Raw genomic sequence first — 25631 nt, forward strand, 5'->3', positions numbered from 1 at the left:
GACCTACTTTCAAATCAACAGGCTTCATATTACTCAACAGATCAGGATGTATAAGATCTGAGGATATAAACTAATGGGAAGTTTGATCTGCATGGAACAATCAGTGCTTCCTTTCTCAACATATAGGTTAAGTAAAGAGTCTACAGCCATGAATTAGGCTTTTACGTCAATCCTTCTTTCCTGGGTCTGAGGCCCACCTGGATTTTTTGCAGTGATTTGGGGAGAGATGATGATGATGACAGGTAACATTTATGGAGTATGAAGTATGTTATACTTATTAACTCAAAACAAGAGTCCACAGCCCTAGGCAGGCTGAAAAGACCAGATGATGTTCTCAGTCAAAGTCACTTGAATAGGGAAGATTTGATCCAAAACTCTAACTGCTGGGGATCTAAATAGAGAGATAATCATCTCAGAGAGGAACAGCCAGTAGTAATTAATGCCTAGTACTCACATTATAGTTGTGAAATAATGTATAAGGTCTAGAGATGCTAAATTTATTTCTATAGGATGAAAAGGCAAGGTCAGATATATGCTGTTTTTACAAAGTTCCAGGGTAGAGTGCACATAACCCAGTCTGTTTGAGGAACATACCTAAACACAATGAGAGCTTTGCTTTCCAGTCTCAGTAAATCTCCAATCCCCTGGGTCCCCCTGCACTCTTCGTGGTGTCTTCTAATGTGAGAGTTAGTGTTTAAGAGTTTTATTGATTCCTGGAAAAGGTCCATGAGCACACTGAATAGCTGGAGATGAGCCCAGTAAAGTGAGAACCTTCTCCAAAGTACAAAGATCAATTTCAGAATCACCAGACTCTCAGTGTGCTTACACAACTATTCCACATGCACCCTCATTTTCTCCCTCCAAAGACACAGTAAACTGTGAGCACGGAGACAAACCCAAGTGAAACAGACCTGTCTTATCTGGTTTGATGATGAGCTGTTGCATTGCTTTGGTACTGTTTTATTGCCCAAAGATACACAAGGCCCATGGCTTACCAAACCCATGCAGTAAGCTCTAAACGGCTTCCTACGATTCTAAGCCTGTTCCATTTCCATTACACCTAGGTCTGGAACTTCCACTGTAAATAATGTAGCAATGAACAGTGTAACAGTGCAACAACCCCTTTAGCAAAGCTAAGGCCCCTCACTGGCTTTCCTGGGGTACAAAAATACATGTCTAGACTAAAATGTATGGCTAACTCAAATAAGGTCTTCTGCCTCATAATTTTTCTATATTCCCCAGTCAGAGGCAACTAAATCAGTCCTTATACTGTCTAGAGGAGCCCAGATTCCAGATGGAGCAGAGTCTGAATATATGAGATCTTTTGCTCAATTCCAATATGTGAAATCAATACCAACAAAAAACAAATATTCCTCTCACCTTTGTTGACTCCTATTCTAACAGAGAAAGTTATCAGGAGTCCCATGAGGCAGAAAACCATCTTTGTAAGGACTGCCCCTTGGGCACGGTAGGACAACATTTAATAAAGCTCTTTTCACACAGCCCCAGATGACTGGAGCCATAACAGGCTCTCAATATACCCCAATAGAGGCCATGGACCCAGGATACAAACCTGGCCCCAAAATATGTACAAGACCAAAAGGAATGTTGGCAGGTTGAGGTAAGAAACAACTACGAGTCAAAAACAGACTGAACACATTCTCCCATAGAAAGCATGCCCATGAACTCGGTATGCCTCAGTCAACCAAGTGAAGTAACAAGGTAATATGCTGAGCCACACAAAGTGAGCAGTAGGAAAGAAGTGTCACTGGCCACTCTTTCATCCCACCTTTCTTAACCTTCAAGCACTCACCTGTGTGGCCATGGAGTGGTGAGTGTGGCCGTGGTAGTGTAGGTGATGTGCTAGAGGTCACAATCAAACTCTTGCGGTTACTTGTCCGACAACTGCAATGAAAACAGAAATGTCAGTTATAACAGGGTCCACCATGGGCTCTGAGAACTTAAATAGCTACTGAGGAACAAGAGTGACATCATTCCATGGACTGAGCAGTATCCAACTTTAAACTGAACTGGGTCAGCAAATCCTGTTTGCTTCAGAAAGACTTCATAATTCATAGTGTTCCACCTTATAATAACTTTTGTCACTGTCTTGGCTTTTATCTTGTATTACCATTGCACTTTTCTAATGTTTTCATTTTGCTTCCCAAGCAAACTCAAGGAGCTCCTCTAAAGGTAACAACCATGACTTAATGGTATCTAAAGAAGAAAGGTCATGGTAAATTTGATTTAGAAAACAAAAAACCAAGTCATATTCTCATATCTCATAAAAATTAATGTTCTTGCCATAAAAATGAAACCATTAACTTAACCCACGAAATTTATTTTTTAAAAAACTGCTGGGGCGCCTGGGTGGCTCAGTCATTAAGCGGCTGCCTTCGGTTCAGGTCATGATCCCAGGGTCCTGGGATCGAGCCCCACATCGGGCTCCCTGCCCCGCAGGAAGCCTGCTCCTCCCTCTCCCACTCCCCTGGCTTGGGTCTCCTCTCTTGCTGTCTCTCTATCAAATAAATAAATAAAATCTTTTTTAAAAAACCTGCTTAATCAAGAATTAAGTAATACTTTCATTTCACCATAAATTTCAGAACAGGCCTGGTTCTTTCTAAAAACTGTCTTCCTATAACAGGTTAATTAATGCCTGAGGCTTTTTCTTGTGGTTAGAGAAAACCAAATTATGATGAAAAGCCATTTCATGTTATACTTGCTAGTGAAAATGTGTATAAATTTATTTGAAAGGCATTAGGGAAGCTTGCTATTTATATTCATCCAAACAAATATTTACCAAACACCTACCTGACACACCAGGCACTGTTCTAGATGCTAGGGAAGCGATAGGAAACAAGAGAAAGTCTCTGTCCTCAAACTGGAGTACTGCTATGAAGAAAGATAAAGAGAGAAGGGTGGGGGAGCAGGTGGAATGTTCAAGAAATAGTAAAGTGGGTGACAGGAGGGGAGAATGATAGGAAAAGGAGTAGGTTATAAAGGCTATGGGGGTAGATCACAGCCAGACTCTGTAGAGCTGGTAGACTGTCATAAAGAACTACTGGAAATGTGACAAGAAACCACAGAAAAGATTGAGATCAATCTCAAGAACGAGATCATGATAAGAAATAATTAGCACTTTTCCCTAAGAAACCATAAGGACGAATCTAATCCTGTCTCACAGCCCTCATTACCTTAGTCACCATCATATGTCCAAGCTTCTCTTTCTCTAATTTGACACAGTCTCCCTCTATTCTCTGATCTTCCAACAAAAAAAGCTTACACTGTGCTTCCATGAACTCATTCTGTCGTCAGCAAACTCCCTATATTCCCAACTTCTTTGTTCAACATTCATTTTATTTTTTTTTAAGATTTTATTTCTTTATTTGACAGAGAGAGAGACACAGCGAGAGAGGGAACACAAGCAGGGGGAGTGGGAGAGGGAGAAGCAGGCCTCCCACGGAGCAGGGAGCCCGATGTGGGGCTCGATCCCAGGACCCTGGGATCATGACCTGAGCCGAAGGCAGACGCTTAACGACAGCCACCCAGGCGCCCCTCAACATTCATTTTAAATTCTAGTTCTAGGGCGCCTGGGTGGCTCAGTCGGTTAAGCGACTGCCTTCGGCTCAGGTCATGATCCCAGGGTCCTGGGATCGAGCCCCACATCGGGCTCCCTGCTCCGTGGGAGGCCTGCTTCTCCCTCTCCCACTCCCCCTGCTTGTGTTCCCTCTCTCGCTGTGTCTCTCTCTCTGTCAAATAAAGAAATAAAATCTTAAAAAAAAAAAAAATTCTAGTTCTAACTGAAACCTTGCTTAACCCCCCTCCCAATACACACACAGGACACCACAGTCCTGGTGAAATCCCAACCATTTTAAACCCAACTTTCCATCTATTTTACAACTGCACTCAGGCAGCTGAAGGGGACTAAAGAAAAACCCCAAATCATGCTGGCCAGTGTCTCTTTATATTTAAGATGGTAACTGTCAAGTGGGTCTCCTTAACCATATTACAGTTACCTAAGCAATGTGTGCTCACTCTCTCTCCAAGACAACTAATTCGCATCTTCTCTCCAAACTTCCAGCACTCCTTCCCCAGATCTCACCCTCATCTGCTGACTTTGCATTTTATTCAACTAGGGGTAAAAAGCAACAACACAAAAATAGCTCATATTCTGCTATACAAGTCTATTAGCCTAAACTTGTATCCCTATACTCTAGTTTCCTATCTACAACAGAAGGAAAGACCATGCTCCTATCGAAGGCAACTACTCTGACTCTCTCTTCAAGAAGTCTGCACCTATACTGCCCTCCCTCTCCGATGCCATGAATCTCTACTTCCTACTGAATCGTTCTCATCATCATAGAAACATGCTATCATTTCTACCTTACAAAAATAAAAACAAAATCTTCCCTAGACCTCCCTGACTTGTGCATTCTTCGCTCCCATCTTTAGGAAAGATTCCATGTGGGGGTTCTGTACTTGTCATCTTCACACCTTCATTTCCTATTCTCTTTTCAGCCCACTCTAGACAGTCATCCCCATCCTGCCACTGAAACCACTGCTGTCAAAATCACCAAAGATTTTGATCCTCATCTTATGTAACCTCAACATCATTTAGTTTTAACTCCCTCTTTAAAAAAAATTTTTTTTAATTGGGATATAATTTACAGTTAATAAAATACACAGATCTTAAGTGTACTGTTCAATGAGATAATTATATACATCCATATAACAACATCCAAAACAAAATAATTCTATTACCCCCAGAAAGTTCCCATGTGCCCCTTTCCAGTCAACTCCTTGTCTCCCAATCACTTTCTTCTATCATATGGTATTAGTTTTGTTTTACTGGATTTCCAGTAAGTAGAATTGAACACTATGTATTTTTGTGTGTGTTTCCCTTTTGTTCAACCTAATATCCGTGTAACTCTTCCTGAGACACTTTTCTTTGTTTAGTTTCTAGGACATGATGATTTCCTGGTCTTCCTATCTCACTAGCTGCTCATCTTTTATTCTCCTTTGCTAGTTCATTCTCTCCCTGACCACTAAATCCTTTAGTACTCTGGGGCTCAGATCTGAAATATCTTTTTTCTCTCCCTACACTCACTCCCTAAATGATCTTTTTTTTCCTCCAGTTTCATAGTTTTTGAGAGAGAAGGAGAGCATGAGCAGGGAGTTGGGGGAAAAGGGCAAGGGAGAGAGGAGAGAGAATCTTAAACAGGCTCCACGCCCAGCATGGAGTCTGACGCAGGGCTTGATCTCACGACCTTGAGATTATGACCTGAGCCAAAATCAAGAGTCAGATGCTTAACCAACTGAGCCACTCAGGCGCTCTTCCAGTTTCATAGTTTTAAATCTTTGATGTTGCTGATACCTAGTGTTTTATTTTATTGCTAACACTGTGCTCTCTCCTGTGAGTGCAAGACTCACATATTCAAGTGCCTACTTGACATCTCCAACTGGATGTCTTAAAAGGCATCTCAAATTAACATTTCCAAAACAGAGCTCTTGAATTTCCCTCTAAAATCTGCTGCTCCTCCCTAAGTTGTACTATCTCCCTGTGTGGTACCACCATTCATCCAGATGCTCAGGCAAAAACCTATGAATCATTGTTCTTTCTCTTTTCTTCACACCCACATCCAAAACAACCAGCAAGTTCTGTGGAATTATACCTTAAAAATATATCCTGAATGCAAGCCATTCTCATTACTTCCAATACTACTACTACTACTCCAGTTCAAGTCTATAAAAAATTTCCAAAGGATCTTCCTTCCACTTTGGTTCTTCCTGCCCATCCCCCTGCTCCTACCAGTCGATTCTTCACCTATCAGCCACAGTAATATTTTAAAATCCATAGATGAAATCATGTGAATTCCCTTTTTAAAAGCTCCAATGGCAGAGCACCTGGATGGCTCAGGCAGTTAAGCTCCTGACTCTTGATTTCAGCTCAGGTCATGATCTCAGGGTCCTGGGACCAAGCCCCACGTAGTGCTCCATACTCAGCAGGGAGTCTGCAGGAGATTCTCTCTCTCCTCTCCCTCTGCTCCTCCCCCACTCACACATGAGCTCTCTCTTCTTTTTTTTTTTTTTTAAAGATTTTTTATTTATTTATTTGAGAGAGCGAGAATGAGAGAGAGAGAGCATATGAGAGGGAGGAGGGTCAGAGGGAGAAGCAGACTCCCTGCTCAGCAGGAAGCCCGATGCGGGACTCCATCCCGGGACTCCAGGATCATGACCTGAGCTGAAGGCAGTCGCTTAACCAACTGAGCCACCCAGGCGCCCTGAGCTCTCTCTTCTAAAATAAATAATCTTTAAAAAAAAAAAAAAAACAACCCTCCAATGGCTTCCCATCACATCTGGAATATAACTCAAACTCCTTACCATGGTGATTCAAATTAACCCTCCTATAAAGATTTTTTTTTTTAAGATTTTATTTATTTATTTGACAGAGAGAGACACAGCGAGAGAGGGAACACAAGCAGGGGGAGTGGGAGAGGGAGAAGCAGACCTCCCGCAGAGCAGGAAGACTGATGCGGGGCTCGATCTCAGAACCCTGCGATCATGGCCTGAGCCGAAGGCAGACACTTAACTGACTGAGCCACCCAGGTGCCCCAAAGATTTTTTTTTTTTAAGTTAAGGATCTTAGGTAAGATTTTGTGTTTGGGGTTTTCTTAAAAAGAAACATACCTATGTTTATTCAGCCCCTTGTTCTAAGGGCAAATAGTATACAAATATTGTTACTAGGCCCTTCAGTTTTGAACATGAGAAATTTTACAAAACATACATATGAAACTATATTGACCCTCAGAGAGCTTACCCAGATCAAGGGAATCCTGAGTCAAAAGATACATCAGAGAATTCTGTACTTCAGGTCACCCTATTCCCTCAATAATTAATGCCCTCCCCTCCTGGACTTACCTAATTACACCAAATTTTTAGAAAGCACGAGCTCAAATGAGGATTTGTATGAATGCTCCTTTATTCTTCCAAGCAGGAAAAAGTCTCTCTTTTCTTTGCACTCCTTTAGTACTTGTAGCTTATCCTACTCACAATCTAAATGTCACTGTGGTACATGAGAAAGAGACAGGGCTTTGCAATTAGAAGATCTGAGTTTGAGGGGCACCTGGGTGGCTCAGTTAGTTAAGCGTCTGCCTTTGGCTCAGGTTTGATCCCAGAGTCCTGGGATCCGGCCCTGCGTCGGGCTCCCTGCTCAGCGGGGAGTCTGCTTCTCCCTCACCCGGCTCGTGTTTTCTCTCTCTCTCAAATAAATAAAATCTTAAAAAAAAAAAAAAAAAAAAGGGCGGGGTGCCTGGGTGGCTCAGTCGTTAAGCGTCTGCCTTCGGCCCAGGTCATGATCTCAGGGTCCAGGGATCGAGCCCCGCATCAGGCTCCCTGCTCAGCGGGAGGCCTGCTTCTCCCTCTCCCACTCTCCCTGCTTGTGTCCCCTCTCTCACTGTGTCTCTCTCTGTCAAATAAATAAATAAAAACTTAAAAAAAAAAAAAAAGGGCAGCAGCCATTGGATTTGGGACCCACCCTCATGCAGTGTGACCTCACCTTTAAAAAAAAAAAGAAGACCTGAGTTTGAAATTGGCTGTTTGACCTTGAACAAGCCTCATAAATGCTCATGCTCTGGTGTTCCCAATTATAAAATGAAGATAATATAAACCTTATGTGTCATTCTGGACTCCTCTCTTTCTTTTATATATCAACCCATCATAAATTTTGTTGGCCTTAACATCAAAATATATCCAAATCTGATCATTTCTCACTTCTTTTACCACTACCACCTTGGATCAAGACACCATCACCTCTTACCTGAATTAAATAAACTAGCTTCCTCATTGGTATTCCTGCTTCCACTTTTGTTCCCCTGGAATCTATTCTCAACAAAACAGCCTTTAAAATATAATTCAGAAAAGACTTCTACTTCCAATCATGATAGAGTAACAAATAATATAATTACCCTCTCACCTTATATAATAAGCTAGACAAAAAAAAAAAAAAGAACCATTTTCAGACCCGGGACAAGTAGTAATTCAGGACAGGGATCCCTAAGAGAAGGGGCACAAACAACCTGAGTCCTATGATTACCCGAGCTTACTATCTGAAAAGACTTCCTAGCAACAGTGCAGGGAGGAAGTGACCTGCACAGAGCCTGGCAGTCTCCCCGAGTTGAGAAAACTACCCAAGAAAAGGAGGTGAAAATTCCTCAGTGTACACATAGGGTCAGGAATAGTTTGTGCTCCCACCAGCCAGAAGGGGAAAATCTGGTTATTCATGGGACAGCAGCAAGAAAAAATTAGTTCCAAATGCTACTCTGGTCCTACCTAACAAAGCTTAAAAGCAATCCTGAAAAAGATCAAACTATTGGGGCACCTGGGTGGCTCAGTCGTTAAGCGTCTGCCTTTGGCTCAAGTCATGATCCCAGGGTCCTGGGATCGAGCCCCGCATCGGGCTCCCTGCTCTGTGGGAAGCCTGCTTCTCCTCTCCCACTCTCCCTGCTTGTGTTCCCTCTTTCGCTGTGTCTTTCTCTGTCAAATAAATAAATAAAATCTTAAAAAAAAAAAAAAAGATCAAATTATTTCCAAGTAACTTAACTGTATCCCAGAACAAGGCTCAAAAATATTGAAAGGAATAAAAATGACATATCTGATAAAGGGTTAGTATCCAAAATATATGAAGAACTTATAAAACTCAACACCCAAAAAAACAAATAATCCAGTTTAAAAATGGGCAGAGGACACGAATAGACATTTTTCCAAAAAAGACATAGAGATGCCCAAAAGTCACCTGAAAAGATGTTCAACATCACTCATCATCAGGGAAATACAAATCAAAACCATGATGAGATACCACCTCACACCTGTCAGAATGGCTAAAATTAACAACACAAGAAACAACAGGTGTTGGTGAGGATGCAGAGAAAGGGGAACCCTCTTACACTGTTTGTTGGTAGGAATGCAAACTGGTACAGCCACTCTGGAAAACAGTATGGAGGTTCCTCAAAAGTTAAAAATAGAACTACCCTGGGATCCAGCAATTGCACTACTAGGTATTTACCCAAAGAATACAAAAATAGATTCAAAGGGATACATGCACGCTGAGGTTTATAGCAGCACCATTAACAATAGCCAAATTATGGAAAGAGCCCAAATGTCCACTGACAGATGAATGGATAAAGAAGAGGTGGTGTGTACGTACGTACGTACACACACACACACACACACACACAATGGAATATTACTAAACCATAAAAAAGAATGAAATCTTGCAATTTGAGATGATGTGGATAGAGCTAAAGAGTATTATGCTAAGCAAAATAAGTCAGTCAGAGAAGGACAAATACCACATGATTTCACTCATATGTGGGATTTAGAAATAAAACAAAGGAACATAGGGAGAAAAAGAAAAAAAAGAGAGGAAAACCAAGAAACAGACTCTTAACTAGAGAGAACAAACTGAAGGTTGCCAGAGGGGAGGTGGGCAGGGGGGAATGGGTTAAATACATCATGGGGATTAAGGAGAGCACTTGTGATGAGCACCAGGTGTATGGAAGTGTTGAATCACTAAATCCTACACCTAAAACTAATATTACACTGTATGTTAATCAATAAATGCAGAAATGATACAGATGATAGAACTAAGAGAACATTAAGGTTGTTATTATAACTATATTCGATATTTTCAATAAGCTACAGGAAAGTATCGGCATGTGAAGGAGAGATTTATGAATATTTATGATATTTAAAGAACACAAATAGAACTTCTAGAAAATAAAAGTCTCAGATGAAAATTAAACTGGATGGCATTAACAGAGATGAGGCACTGCAGAAGATCAGTGAATCCAGACATAGCAAGAGAAGCTATGCAAAATGAAACAGAAAAGCAAATTTTTATTTTTATTTTTATTTTTTAAAGATTTTATTTATTTATTTGAGAGAGAATGAGAGACAGAGAACACGAGAGGGAAGAGGGCAGAGGGAGAAGCAGACCCCCCGCTGAGCAGGGAGCCTGATGCGGGACTCGATCCCGGGACTCCAGGATCATGACCTGAGCCGAAGGCAGTTGCTTAACCAACTGAGCCACCCAGGCACCCAGAAAAGCAAATTTTTAAAAATGGAAAGAGCAACAGTGAGCAGTGGGACAACTTCAAGCAGACTAGACGTGTAATCAGAGTCCCTAAAGGGAAGAGAGAGGCCAAAAAAATATTTGAAGAAACAATTGCTGAAAAATTTCCAAATTTGATAACTATAAACTCACAGATCCAAGAAACTCAATGAACTCAATGAACCCCAAGCACAAGAAACAGAAGAAAAATATACCAAAGTACATCATAATCAAATTACTTAGAACCAGTGATAAAATCTTAATAGCACCACATAGAAAAATTATGTAACACAGAGAAGAACAAAGATAACAATGACAACAGACTTCTCATTGGAAAATGATACAAGTCAGAAGATAGAAAAGAAACATCTAAAAATATGGAACCCCAAATTCAATACCAAGTGAAAATATCTCTACAAAAGGTAGCCAAAATAATGACTTTTTCACTCATACAAAAGTTGAAATAATTCATTAACAACAGACCTTCATTAAGGCCTTCAGGCAGAAGGACATGATACCAGATAGAAATCTACATCTACACAAAGCAAAGAAAAGCACCAGAAATGGTGAATATATGGCAAATATGCATCTTGTTTTTATTTTAAAACGACTTTAAAGGATAACTGGATTTTAAAGGAAATATAATAATTTACTGTGGGCTTTACAAACCTATGTAGATACAAAATGTGGGACAGCCACAGCACAAAGGCTCGGAGGGAAGAATGGAAGTACATCACTGTGAGGCTCTTACATTAAATGTGAAGTGATATAATATTACTTGAAGGTTAACTGAAGTGAGTTAAAATTTTATACTATAAATACTAAGGCAACTACTAAAAAAAAGGTACAGTTAATAAGCCAACAAAGGAAATAAAATGGGACCATAAAACATACTCAATCCAAAAAAAGGCAAAAAAAAAAAAAGAAAGGAAAAACAAGTACAGTTGGGCAAAAGAGAAAAATAATAAGATAATAGATTTAAGCCAATTACACCAATAATCACATAAAAAATAAATGTTCTAAATACATATTTGAATTACAGCAGAGACTGTCAGATTGAACAAAATAGCAGGGCCAAACTATATGCTGTTTATTATTTGTGACAGCCAAAAACTAGAAACCACCTCAAATATCCACTGACATGAACGGTAAATCATAATATGTCCATAGAGTGGACGACTATCCAGTAAAAAAGGAATGAACTACTAAGTCACACAATGGATGAATCGCAAAATAATTATGATGAAAGCAAGAAGAAGCCAGACATAAAAGAGTACATACTGAATGATTCCATTTATATTAAATTTAAGAAAATGCTAACTAACCTACAGTGACAGCAGATTAGTGGTTGCCTGACCAGAGGCAGGAGAGGGATTATAATTTGGGGGACTTATAGATATGTTTATCTTGACTGTCATAACGGTTTCACAGATGTATAGATATATCAAAACCCATCAAATTGTACATTTTATAAACATGTACAATCTAGTATAATTCAATCATACTTCAACAAAACTATAAAAAAAAAATTTTTTTAATGTAAGTAATATCAAAGTCAATCTTCTGCTTAAAATTCTCCCTGTCTCGCTGAAAGTAAAAGTCAATGTTCTTACAGTGGCCTACAAGGCTTTACATGGTCTGGATCTCCATTTCCTCTTTCCCTCTTATTCACTCTACTCCAGACACATGGGCCTCCCCCCTTTTCTTAGAGTAGGCCAAGCATGCCACTGCCTCAGGGCCTTTACAAATGGTATTTCCTTTGCCTCTGTTTCCCCAGATAGCCTCATGGTTTGCTTCCTCACATCCTTCAGGTTTTTGTTCAAGTGCAGTCTTCTCCATGAATTTGCCCCTAATCATTCTATTTATTTATTTGACAGAGAGAGCGAGAGCAGGAACACAAGCAGGGGGAGTAGGAGAGGGAGAAGCAGGCTTCCCACTGAGCAGGGAGCCCGATGCGGGGCTGGATCCCAGGACTCTGGGATCATGACCTGAGCCGAAGGCAGACGCTTAATGACTGAGCCACCCAGGTGCCCCCCTAATCATTCTATTTAAAATGTAACTCCCTCCCCAAACTCTCTAGCTCCATTTCCCAATGTATTTTTCTCAAGAGAACTTATCACTAACATACTATATATTTTGCAAATTCATTTCGTTTGTTTGTCTCTCTTCCCACTAGAATCTAAGCTCTATGAGGTCAGAAGCTTGTGTATGCTTTGCTTACTGCTGTATTCCTCAATTTCTAGAACACTGCCTGGCACATGGCAGGCTCTCAAAAAATATTTGTTAAATGAATGAATGGATGAATAGGATTTGTCATAAGGATTAAAATAAGATACTTGTATACCTCACATGTGTAAGGTATATCAAACCATTATTTCTAAACTCCTTGTGTATGAAAATGAAGATCTCTTGACACTGGAGGGACAGATAATTGATTCTAATTTCATTTGCCATGATCTTATTTAAAATTTAAAAGAAAATTTAATTTAATTTAAAAGAAAATCCAAAATACTAAAGATCATATTTCCAGGCCACATGCCTTTTTATGAAGGTACACATAATCTCAATTGGCAAATCTGCAACAGCTGCCAGGGGAAAAAAGTCAGACACCCTGATACAGACGCCATGACTCAGCTGGGATCCGAAACAAGGAACTGGCTAATTTTTCCATTTCAACAGGCTCTGGCCATTGCCCCAGGATCCTCGAAGATAAAGAACAGTTCTTAATTCCTTCATCCCAGCAAGATGAAAGTACTGGATGTTTACAGAGTCAGCCACACGAACTCTCAGCTGATGGGAGGAAACCTAGAAGGCCTCTGAGCTGATGCTCTGCTGCCTATGGCAAGAACTGGCTTAAACCAGACTGCTGTTCAATACCATCCCAGTCACTTGGTCACTTGGAGCAAGACCTGGCATTTCATTTTCCTCTATGTTTCTCCACGGTCATCTCAGTGGATAGTGGGAGCAACGACTAAAGCACCTGTGCAAGCTCTGTGATACTGTCGAACTGTGGCCATATCTGGAGAAATCCCAGCCTTCAAAAATTCTTCTTTCCATCATCCAGCAACTATGCAAATCTGACCCCTAACCCCTCCCTCCAGGAGCTGCTGTAAACTCATTTAGGAGGTCTGCTTCTTCCCAGTCTGAAGCAATTCAGGGTATGGAGTAGGAAGCATAGCTGCAGACCCCTTACACCTCTCCAATCTCCAAATCCCACAAGTCCAGCTGCTCCGAGAAACTTGAGAACTCAGTAACTGGCTAACAAGCGGCTACTTCCCTTCAGAATTTAGAGTGAGGAAAAGACCACTTCTGGTTCATTAAGCGTGATCAATAAAATACAGAAGAATCTGGGATCATTTAAGGTCAAGGACTTTCAGATGTTATTTCAGAGTAACAACCATGACAATGTCCCTGTGAAGACTAAGAAGCTAGACTTCCAAATTCATTCTATGAGGTCAGCATTATAGATACCAAAACCAGGTAAAAACACTACAAAAAAAGAAAACTACAGACCAATATCTCTCATGAACACAGATGCAAAAATCCTCAACAAAATATTAGCTAATCAAATCCAACAATACATTAAAAAAATCCACCCACCACAATCAAGTGGGATTTCTTCCTGGGACACAAGGATGAGTGAATATTTGCAAATCAATCAAGGTCATATAGCACATCAATAAGAGAAAGGACAAAAACCATATCATCATTTCAATAAATGCAGAAAAAGCATTTTTGTCAGTACAATTTCCATTCATGAAAAAACCCAACAAAGTAGGTTTAGAGGGAATATAGCTCAACATAATAAAGGCCATATATGAAAACCCACAGCAAACAGCATACTTTGAGAAAAACTGAGAGCTTTCCCCCTAAGGTCAGAAACAAGACAAGGATGTCCATTCTCACCACTTTTACTCAACATAGTATTGGAAGTCCTAGCCTCAGCAATCAGACAAGAAATAAAAGGCACCCAAATTGGTAAGGAAGAAGTAAAACTTTCACTATTTGTAGATGACATGATACTATAGAAAACCTGAAAGACTCCACCAAAAAACTGCTAGAATGGATAAATGAATTCAGTAAAGTCGAAGGATACAAAATCAATATACAGAAATCTGTTGCATTTCTAGACGTCAATGATGAAGTAGCAGAAAGAAATTAAGAAAATAATCCCATTTACAATTGCACCAAAAAGAATAAAATACCTAGGAAAAAAATTAATAAAGGAGGTGAAAGACCTGTATTCTCAAAACCATAAAACAGGGCGCCTGAGTGGCTCAGTCGTTAAGCATCTGCCTTCGGCTCAGGTCATGATCTCAGGGTCCTGGGATCGAGCCCCGCATCAGGCTCCCTGCTCAGCGGGAAGCCTGCTTCTCCCTCTCCCACTACCCCCGCTTGTGTACCCTCTCTCACTGTGTCTCTCTCTGTCAGATAAATAAATAAAATCATAAATAAATAAATAAATACCATAAAACACTGATGAAAGGAATTGAAGATGACACAAACAAATGTAAAGATATTCCATTCTCAAGGATTGGGAGAAAATATTGTTAAAGTGTCGATACTACCCAAAGGAATCTACAGATTTAATGCAACAGGGGCACCCAGTTGTCTCAGTCAGAGCACGCGACTCTTGGTCTTGGGGCTGTGAGTTCAAGCCCCGAGTAGGGTGTGGAGATTACTTAAAAAAAATAAAACCTTAGGGGCACGTGGGTGGCTCAGCTGGTTAAGCGTCTGCCTTCGGCTCAGGTCATCCCAGGGTCCTGGGATCGAGTCCTGTGTTGGGTCGGGCTCCCTGCTCAGCGGGGAGTCTGCTTCTCCCTCTGTCCTTGCCCCTGCTCATGCTCATGCTCTCTCTCTTTCAAACAAATAAATAAAATCTTTAGAAAAAATTTAAAAAATAAAATAAAATCTAAAAAAAAAAAAAAAATACCAACAGCATTTTTCATAGAATTAGAATAAATAATCTGAAAATTTGTATGGAACCACAAAAGACCTTGAATAGCCAAAGCAATCATGAAAAAGAACAAAACCGCAGGTATCACAATCCCAGATTTCAAGATATAATACAAAGTGTAGTAATCTTAACAGTATGGTACTGGCACAAAAATAGACACATAGTCGGCATGGAACACAATAGAGAGCCCAGAAATAAACCCATGATTATATGGTCAATTAGTCTTCAACAAAGGAGGCAAGATTATGTAATGGGAAAGAGTCTCTTCAACAAATGGTGTTGGGAAAACTGGACAGCTATACAAAAAAAGAATGAAACTGGACCACTTTCTTACACCATACACAAAAATAAACTCAAAATGGATTAAAGACCTAAACGTGAGACCTGAAACCGTAAAAATCTTAGAAGAGAGCACAGGTATTAATTTCTCTGACATCAGCAATAGCACCGTTTTTCTAGATAGGTCTCCTGAGGAAAGGGAAACAAAAGCCCCCCCCCCAAAAAAAACCCTAAGGGGACTGCACCAAAATAAAAAGCTTCTGCACAACAAAGGAAACCATTAATAAAACTAAAAGGTCGCCTGGTGGCTCAGGTGTTAAGCCTCTGCCTTCCGCTGAGGTGATGATCTCAAGGGCCTGGGATTGAGTCCCACATCAGGCTCCCTGCTCATCGGGAAGCCTGCTTCTCCCTCTCCCACTCCCCCTGCTTGTGTTCCCTCTCTCACTGTGTCTCTCTCTGTCAAATAAACAAAATCTTTAAAAAAATAAAAAACTAAGAGACAGTTTACTTAATGGTTAAAGTTATTTGCAAACAATATATCCACTAGGGGGCTAATACCCAAAATATATAAAGAACTGATACAACTCAAAAACACACATATATCCAATTTAAAAATAGGCAGGAGACATAAACAGACTTTCTCCAAAGAAGACATACAGATGGCCAACAGACACATGAAAAGTTGTTCAACATCACTCATCATCAGGGAAATGCAAATCAAAACTACAATACTGCCTCACACCTGTCAGAATGACTAAATCAAAAACACAAGAAACAACAAGTGTTGGAAAGGATGTGGAGAAAAAAGAACACTTGTTCACTATTGTTGGGAATGCAAACTGGAGCAGCCACTGTGGAAAAGAGTATGGAGGTTCCTTGAAAAATCAAAAATATAATTATCATATGATCTAGTAATTCCACTACTGGGTGTTTACCCAGAGAGTACAAAAACACTAATTCAAAAAGATATATGTATCCCTAAGTTTACTGCAGTGTTACTTACAATAGCCAATATATGAAAGCAACCCAAGGGGTGCCTGGGTGGCTCAGTCATTAAGCGTCTGCCTTCGGCTCAGGTCGTGATCCCAGGGTCCTGGGATCGAGCCCCGCATAGGGCTCCCTGCTCCGCGGGAACCTGCTTCTCCCTCTCCCACTCCCCCTGTTTGTGTTCCCTCTCTCCCTGTGTCTCTCTCTGTCAAATAAATAAATAAAATCTTTAAAAAAAAAGAAAGCAACCCAAGTATCCATCAATAGATGAATGGATAAAGAAGATGTGGTATATATATGCAATGGAATATTACTCAGCCATCAAAAGAATGAAATCTTGCCATTTGCAACAATATGGATAGACCTATAAGGTAAAATGCTAAGTGAAATAAATTAGTCAGAGAAAGACAAATGCTATATGATTTCACTCATATGTGGAATTTAAGAAACAAAACAATTGAACAAATTTAAAAAAGAGACAAAAAACCCAGAATCTTAACTACAGAGAACAAGCTGACGGTTACCAGAGGGGAGGAAAGTGGGGGGATAGGTGAAATAGGTGAAGAGGATTAAGAGTACACTTTATCTGCGTTAAGCATGGAGTAATGTATAGAATTGTTGAATCACTGTATTGTACACCTGAAACAAATATAACATTGTAAATTATACCGTAGTTTGAAAAGTAAATAAGTGAATCAGTAAATAAATAAATAAGGAAAAAAAGACTGAGAAGCTAGAGTGGGAGAAAAGGTATGTTCTCTTAGTCAAGAAAGGGTGCTGCTTGGAAATAAACCCATTATTTATCTTTTGCCTGGATTATTTCAACAGCCTCCTAACTATTCTTGCTGGTTTACTCTTGTCTCCTATTCCCAGTCTATTCTCAAGAAGTCATAGTGGATCTTTTAAAAACATAAATCAGATTATTTTACTCTGCCCAAACCTTCCAAAGGCTAATTTCACACAGAAATCAGTAGCTACTACAGTCATTGCATGAATTATTCCCTCTACCTGACATGCCCTTTCCCCTGTAATACAATGGCAAAAATCCCTTACCTCTTTCAAGACCTACTAAAATGTGACTTACCTATTTCCCTATATGATACTGTGACCTGCTCTCCCCAATCCCCCTTACTCTACCTTTTCTTTTCCTTTCTTTTTTTTTTTTTTTGATGGAAGCTCATGGATTAATCAAGTATTTTTTTTTTTTTAAGATTTGATTTATTTATTTGAGACAGAATGAGAGAGAGAGCACATGAGAGGGGGGAGGGTCAGAGGCAGAAGCAGGCTCCCTGCCGAGCAGGGAGCCCGATGCGGGACTCGATCCAGGGACTCCAGGATCATGACCTGAGCCGAAGGCAGTCGCTTAACCAACTGAGCCACCCAGGCGCCCCTAATCAAGTATTTTTTAACCCTTCCTTCAGTGATTTGGAAATTATACACTCTTATTTCCTTTTTTAAAAAACAGTAATTATTATTAAAGTTTTTTTTTTTTAAGATTTTATTTATTCATTTGAGACACAGAGATACAGAGAGAGAGAGAGAGCATGAGCAGGGGGAGAGGCAGAGGGAGAGGGGGGAGCAGGATCCCTGCTGGGCCAGGAGCCCAATGTGGGGCTTGATTCCAGGACCCTGGGATCATGACCTGAGCCGAAGGCAGACGCTTAACCATCTGAGCCACCCAGGCGTCCCCATTATTATTAAAGTTTTAACAAGTATTCTTGTCTTAACAAAGTCTAAGGTTAGCCAGCATCTCAACTCTTCTGAACAAAATTAAAAGATCTTAACTCCAATTCTCCCCTATCCCCTTTTAACTTACATGTATTTGGTCCAGTATTTCAGGTCTAGGTTGTTTTTATATTGTCAAATTAATAATTATTAGTGTTCTATGCAAGAATTGTTTGCTTAGGGGCGCCTGGGTGGCTCAGTCGTTAAGCGTCTGCCTTCGGCTCAGGTCATGATCCCAGGGTCCTGGGATCGAGCCCCGCATCGGGCTCCATGCTTGGCGGGAAGCCTGCTTCTCCCTCTCCCACTCCCCCTGCTTGTGTTCCCTCTCTCGCTGTCTCTCTGTCAAATAAATAAATAAAATCTTAAAAGAAAAAAAAAAAAGAATTGTTTGCTTAAACTTACTCATAGATTTTCCAATTTCTTTGCTCAGCATTTCCTCTTAGATCTCACACCTTTTTTCCTCTTTTCTTAGCAATGATTTCAGTGAGAATCTGATAGTGATAAACCTTCTCAATTTTGATCTTTGTCTGAAAATGTCTTTATTTTGCTCAATGACTTCCAAGGATAATTAAGCAGGTATGGAATCCTACAACCTCTTATTGAGAGTGACTTTTTTCTCAGTATCTTAAAGATATTATCCCATTGTTTTATGGCTCCTGTTACTGCAGTTAAGAAGCTTGCTCTTAGGGGTGCCTGGGTGGCAAAGTCGTTAAGCGTCTGCCTTTGGCTTGGGTCATGGTCCCGGGGTCCTGGGATCAAGCCCTGCATGGGACTCCCTGCTCAGCGGGGAATTTGCTTCTCCCTCTCCCACTCCCCCTGCTTGTGCTCCCTCTCTCACTGTGTCCTGTCAGATAAATAAAAGCTTAAAAAAAAAAAAAAAAAGGCAGCAGCAGCTTGCTTTTAGGATTGTTATTCCTTTGTAATTTTTCTTTTTTCTCTAGTTCTTTTTTTTTTTTAACCATTAACCTTGTTTTTTAGATATAATTCACATGCTACAGAATTCAACCTTTTAAAGTATATAATTCAGGGGGTTTTAGTATACTCGCAAAGCTGTGCAACCATCATCGCTAATTCCAGAACACTTTCATTACCCCCAAAAGAACTCCTATAACCATAAACAGTCACTCCCATTCCCCCTTCTTCCCCCACCTCCCTTACCAGGCAACCACCAATGTTACTTTCTATCTCTATGGATTCAGCTATTCTGGATATTTCATAGAAACGGAATAATACATTATGTGGTCTTTTGTGTCTGGCTTCTTTCAGTTAGCATAATGTTGTCCAGATTCACCCACATTGTAGTATTTAACAGTACTTCATTTCTTTTTATGGCTAAATTATATTCCATTGTGTGAATATGCCACATTTTATTTATCCATTCAAAATTGATGGGACATTTCGGTTGTTTCTATTTTATGGCTATTTTAAATAATATTGCTATGAACATTTGTGTATTTGTGTGTATATCTGTTTTCAATTTTCTTGGGTGGACTTCCTTACTGAACTCATTTGTTAGAGTTCTTTTAGCTTTTGTGGGTTCTTGAGGGTTTTCTAATTTCTTTCAAGACCTCTGTTTTTATGGTTCTGCAATTTTACTGCAATGTATCTAGATGGAGATTTATTTCTGCTTTTTGTACTTCATGATGTTATTTTATTTCTAATCAATTCTGGAAGGTCTCAATCATTATCTCTATAAATATTGCCTTTCCCCCATTTCTCTATATTCTGTTGGACATTCTTATTGTATCTTCCATACTTCTTAGCTCTCATTCGTACTTTACATCTTTCCATCTCTGTGCTGCACTCTAGATAAAATTTTACTAACTTTGTCCATGGCTTTACTATATAACCTGACTGTTAAGTTTTCAAATTTAATGACACAACATATTTAATTTATTGAATTCTAATTCACATTTTTCCCAAATATGCCTGATCTCTTTTACTAAACATGTCTTTTTTCTCTTGTGTCTTTTATGTTTTTGTTCATTTTAAATATACTTATTTCATAATCTTTATCCATAATGTTACTTTCTGAAGTTCTCAGGCTTATTGTTTCTTTTTTTCTATTGAATCTCATTTGTGGTAGATTGTTTCCTTGTATGATCTATAATTTTGTACTGTGAAATCACTTTCATTGTGGCTTTATATATGGAAACCCTGTACTACCTGATTTCAGGGTGTGTCATTTAAATGAAGTTTTGAGTTTCTTTCTGACAGATTTGTCAAGGTTATTACCACCTCAGAATCAGTTCCTAGACCACATATACATTATAAACTCCAGGTTCCAAATTCACTTGAATAAAAGGCCTACAGTTAAAAATTCTCAAGGAAACTTCTTATTATTAAGAGCCCTATTTAAAATGGAGATGAGGGACACCTGGGTGGCTCAGTCGGTTGGGTGTCTGCCTTCAGCTCAGGTCATGATCTCAGGGTCCTGGGATCAAGTCCCACATCAGGCTCCCTGCTCAGCAGGAAGCCTGCTTCTCCCTCTGCCTGCCACTCCCCCTGCTTGTGCTCTCTCTCTTTCTCTCTCTGATAAATAAATAAAATCTTTTAAAAAAATAAATAAAATTAAAATAAAATAAAATAAAAACCAAGATGAGACTAAAGAACTTCCTTTCATCTCTCCATGCCAGTGGTAAACCATTTTCCTAGTCCACTGAGGGTAAAGTCCTCTGAGGGTCCTAATTATATATGGGATCTCAATTCTATATTACCTTAGAGTCTCCCTATCCCAAACAAGCTCAAGGCCTTATCCTCTTTTCCCTAAAGGATATCAAGACTAGTACACTTCCTCCTTATCCCACTTTCTTGGAAGTTCCACACTGGTTTCCACTGTTCAGCTACTGTTTCCTTAAATTTGGGTCCCTTGGCATTTTCTTCACAGTCTATTGAATTTAGCTATGCATTTAAAGCAATAATCATAATAGCTAATATTTATTGAGTGCTAACTGGGCACCATTTAAAGCATTACATGTAGTATCTCATACCCTATGAAGCAGGTACTATTATTATTCCCCTTATACAGACAAGGAACTCGAGGCACAGAGGCTAAGTAGTTTGTCCTAAGTCACAATAAGGTACTAACATTTTTTGAAAACCGAATGTAATTTACATCTCTGCTCTAGGACTTTCTCAATGTGAAATTGCTTCTTGGCATTTTGGCTTAGATCATGTGTAGGACTTTCTTAATGTGGATCTCCATTCTAAAGATGATTCAGAAGGCATGTATCCACAAAAACAAGGGTATGATTCAGCTTGTAGCAGTTTATAACAGCCAAACCTAAAAGTCCAGCAACATCGTCCTGCAACAATAACAACTTAGAAAAGAAATAAACATAAGTCTAAAGTTCAAATGTCAATGTCCAAGGTACCACCACATGGATTTAAAAGACCCAGAATGCTTGGAACGAATCAACAGTTTTAAAGTAAAAAACCTGTGGAGAGTGGGGGAAACTGGCCAAATGTAGACCAGTGCAATATCCTCCCCTGTTAATTGTGTGACATGGTGGGAAGTTTCCCTAACATGGCGGCAGCAACATGTCCCCACCCCCAGTCTCAAGATGAAGAAAGAATTACCCACCACACCTTAGTAAGTGTGCCCACCATCTAGAGACCAGATAATTCTGTCATTGGTGACTGTAGTTGATGTTCACATTCCCAGGGTTCTAAATTAATAAACCTGGCCATAAAGATGGGAGAGAAATTCAAAAGCCCAAGAGTGGGCACTGCTTCAGAATTTGTGTATTCTAAGCATGTCTGTATTTTCAGGGCCCAGGACAATGGCTGATACACAGTTATTATTACTTGGATAACTAATGAATAAGACAGAATGGTCCTGGGGCGCCTGGGTGGCTCAGTCGTTAAGCGTCTGCCTTCGGCTCAGGTCATGATCCCAGGGTCCTGGGATCAAGCCCCGCATTGGGCTCCCTGCTCTGCGGGAAGCCTGCTTCTCCCTCTCCCACTCCCCCTGCTCGTGTTCCCTCTCTCACTGTGTCTCTCTCTGTCAAAATAAATAAATAAACTCTTAAAAAAAAAAAAAAAAAGACAGAATGGTCCTATCATACATTTTTAAAGCAGTACATCACTTGGTAGTCAAAGGAAAGTGGTCAATGAGATTTTATTTATTTATTTGTCAGAGAGAGAAAGAGAGAGCACGCACAAGCAGGGGGAGTGGCAGGCAGAGGGAGAAGCAGGCTCCCCACTGAGCAAGGAGCCTGATGCAGGATTAGATCCTAGGACCCTGGGATCATGACCTGAGCCAAAGGCAAATGCTTAACAGACTGAGCCACCCAGGCATCCTGAGACTAAAGATTTTTTCCTTGAATTAAGTATACTTTCACTAAAGAGGCCCTCCACAAATACAGGCCCTGGTAAAATGAAATAGTATAAAGTTATTCTTGATTACACAGTGTCTAGGAAGTTGTGGTAAATTTGGTTTGTCTTTACTAATTCCCATGGTTTCTACATTCCTTTGGAAATTCCAAATTATGAGCCCACTCCCAGGTTACATTTCCAGACCAGTTTCTTTGAGAGCTATTGGTTAAAGGGAGATATAAAAATGTCTTGAAGGGGCGCCTGGCATGCTCAGAAGGGCATGCCACTCTTGATCTTGGGGTCATGAGTTTGAATCCCACACTAGATGTAGAGATTACCTAAATAAATAAATAAACTTAAAAAGATGTTGTAATGACACCGTATGTTAGTCCAACATCCAGATTAAACCCTGCATTAGTAACAGCCCTTCTTTTCTGCCTCCTTCCTCAATAAATAGCCCAGCTGTCTGGCCTATGCCCAAATTTCAATAATAGAGAAGATTAGAACACAGTTCTGTTTCTATGAAGCAGCAGTACAAACAGAGGCTACTTTAAGGACCAGGCCCCCACTTTCAGTAGCCAAATTATATCACAGTGGTTTTTAGTGACAGTTAATTGTGAGGTTCAAAGGACTAAAAAAAATGTGCAAATACAATCAATCCTTGGCCTTCAGAGGCCCAAGAAAGAAGAAACTTAGATATGTCAGGGAAGAGAACTCAAGCAACATATACTGACACAGTTTCCTTTTAAGAATCTGGGTGTCTGTGCTCCACAAAAATGAAAGATTAAACTAAGAAGAAGGCAGAAGGCCTGGGGAACTCAGAACGCACAGTGGAGAGAGGTACTGGGAATACCATGACAACAACTATGCCAGAGGACTGGAGAATATTCAGTCTAGAGTGGAACAAAAGAAGAGAGGGCTCTAGGAGTAATGCTGGGGTGATCAGATCATCTGATGTAACATACTGAAAAGCACTTTGCAGCTTAGATGGAAATTTCTATAATGGGCAAATGAATTCTAATGCTAAGAAAGTTAGTCAATAAAATCAATGATGGGAAGATGAATTTCTTTGGGTCAAAATCCAACTAATTGGGATGCCTGGGTGGCTCAGTCAGTTAAGCATCCAACTCTTAATTTTGGTTCAGGTTATGATCTCACGGTTTTTAGATGAGCTTCAGGCTGGGCATGAAGCCTGCTTAAGATTCTCTCTCCCTCTCCCCCTACCCCGCTCACGCTCGCTCTCTGGGAAGGGAAGGGAAGGGAAGGGAAGGGAAGGGAAGGGAAGGGAAGGGAAGGAGAAAGAAAGAAACTCAACTAAAAGAAATCTGAGAAAGTCTTTTAAATACTTTAGCTTATCAGAAATATAAATAACATTTTTAAAATAAAAATTAATGAATCAAAACCAGCAGTAATAAGAATAGATATGGAAAATAATTTAATTAGCTATTTTATAAGTTAAAATTGTAGATGTTGAAAGGATAAGTGGATAAAGAAAATGTGGTATAATAGAGAGTGGATTATTATTCATCCACAAAGAAGAATGAAAACTTGTCATGTGCAACAACATGGATGGACCTCAAGGGCGTTATACTAAGTGAAATAAGTCAGACAGAAATAGATAAATACCATATGATCTCACCTATATGTGGAATATAAAACAAACTTAGCTTGTGGATCTAGAGAACAGACTGTAGTTGTCTGAGGTGGGGGGGGGACAGCAAAATGGGTGGAGGGGGTCAGAAGATACAAACTTCCAGTTATAAAATGAATGTCATGTCAATGAATTACAGCATGGTGACTCCAGTTAATAATACTGTATTGCATATTTGAAATTAGCTAAAAGAGGGGATCTTGAAAGTTTGCATCACAGGGACACCTGGGTGGCTCAGTTGGTTGAGCATCCAACTCTTGATTTCGGCTCAGGTCATGATTTCAGGTTGTGGGATAGAGCCCCATGTTGGGCTCCAGGCTCAGTGTAGAGTCTGTTTGAGATTCTCTCTCTCCTCCCTCTCCCTCTGCCCCTGCCCCTGACCCCGCTCAGTCTCTCTCCAATTAATTAAAAGAAAGTTCTCATCACAAGAAAAAAATTTTGTAGCTGTGTATGGTGATGGATGTTAACTGGACATACTGTAGTGATCGCTCACAATATATATAAATATCAAATCATTATGTTGTATGAAACTAATATAATGTCAGTTATACCTCAATTTTAAAAATTATTAAAACTCAACAGATGAGGTAAACTCTGAGGTAAAATAATCAAAAAGAGAATTAGTGAAAGACAGTACTAAGAAACCCACTCAAAGACACAATGAATGGATGGTTATGAGTTTATTTTTCTGAATAAGCTCCCTTATTTGGGACCATAATGCAGAGGCCCAAGGACAGACTTACAGGTAGAAAAAACTGCAATATAATGAGCTTCCTTATGAACCACAGACACTTCCATATAGTCTAGGTCACTGCCTTGGTCCTTCTTCTACATGAACTTCTTGCAAACATTTAGACTAGGGAGTATATACCTCTTTTAAAAATAATTAGTAATCCAGGGGCATCTGGGTGGCTCAGTCATTAAGCGTCTGCCTTTGGCTCAGGTCATGATCCCAGGGTCCTGGGATCGAGCCCCACATCGGGCTCCCTGCTCAGCGGGAAGCCTGCTTCTCCCTCTCCCACTCCCCCTGCTTGTGTTCCCTCTCTCGCTGTGTCTCTCTCTGTCAAATAAATAAATAAAATCTTAAAAAGAAAAAAAATAGGGTGCCTGGGTGGCTCAGATGGTTAAGCGTCTGCCTTCGGCTCAGGTCATGATCCCAGGGTCCTGGGATCGAGTCCCGCGTCAGGCTCCCTGCTCAGCGGGGAGCCTGCTTCTCCCTCTGCCTCTCTCTCTCTCTGTCTCTGTCTCTTATGAATAAATAAATAAAATCTTTAAAAAATAATAAAATAAAATAATTAGTAATCCAAATAGGTCCAGAACAAAATCTATGCAAAGATACTACCAAAAATTAATGTCCAGAATATATAAAGAACTCCTAAACAACAACGAACAACACCATATTTTAAAATGACCAAAGGACTTGAAAAGACATTTCTCCTAAGAAGATATATGTATGATCAACAAGCACATAAAAAGCTGCTCCACACCACTAATCATTAAGGAAATGCAAATCAAAACCACAATAAGCTGGGGGGCCTGGGTGGCTCAGTCGTTAAGCATATGCCTTCGGCTCAGGTCACGATCCCAGGATCCTGGGATTGAGCCCT

The 25631-nt window shown here is 40.0% G+C and overlaps 1 protein-coding gene across 16 annotated transcripts in view; it reads right to left on the reverse strand.

The window, feature by feature from the left end:
* MAST2 (microtubule associated serine/threonine kinase 2) overlaps positions 1–25631 on the reverse strand; it is a 219630-nt gene that overhangs the window by 61224 nt on the left and 132775 nt on the right. For all 16 annotated transcript variants that reach the window (XM_064589222.1, XM_064589220.1, XM_064589219.1 and 13 more), the window contains one exon: positions 1814–1905. In XM_064589222.1, the coding sequence (XP_064445292.1) occupies positions 1814–1905 (92 nt within the window). The remainder of the gene's footprint in view (positions 1–1813; positions 1906–25631) is intronic.

Source organism: Mirounga angustirostris, unplaced genomic scaffold (genome assembly GCF_029215605.1).
Source record: "Mirounga angustirostris isolate CCGP_5_RB_7025 unplaced genomic scaffold, mMirAng1.0.hap1 SCAF_4, whole genome shotgun sequence".
Taxonomy (NCBI): Eukaryota; Metazoa; Chordata; class Mammalia; order Carnivora; family Phocidae; genus Mirounga; species Mirounga angustirostris.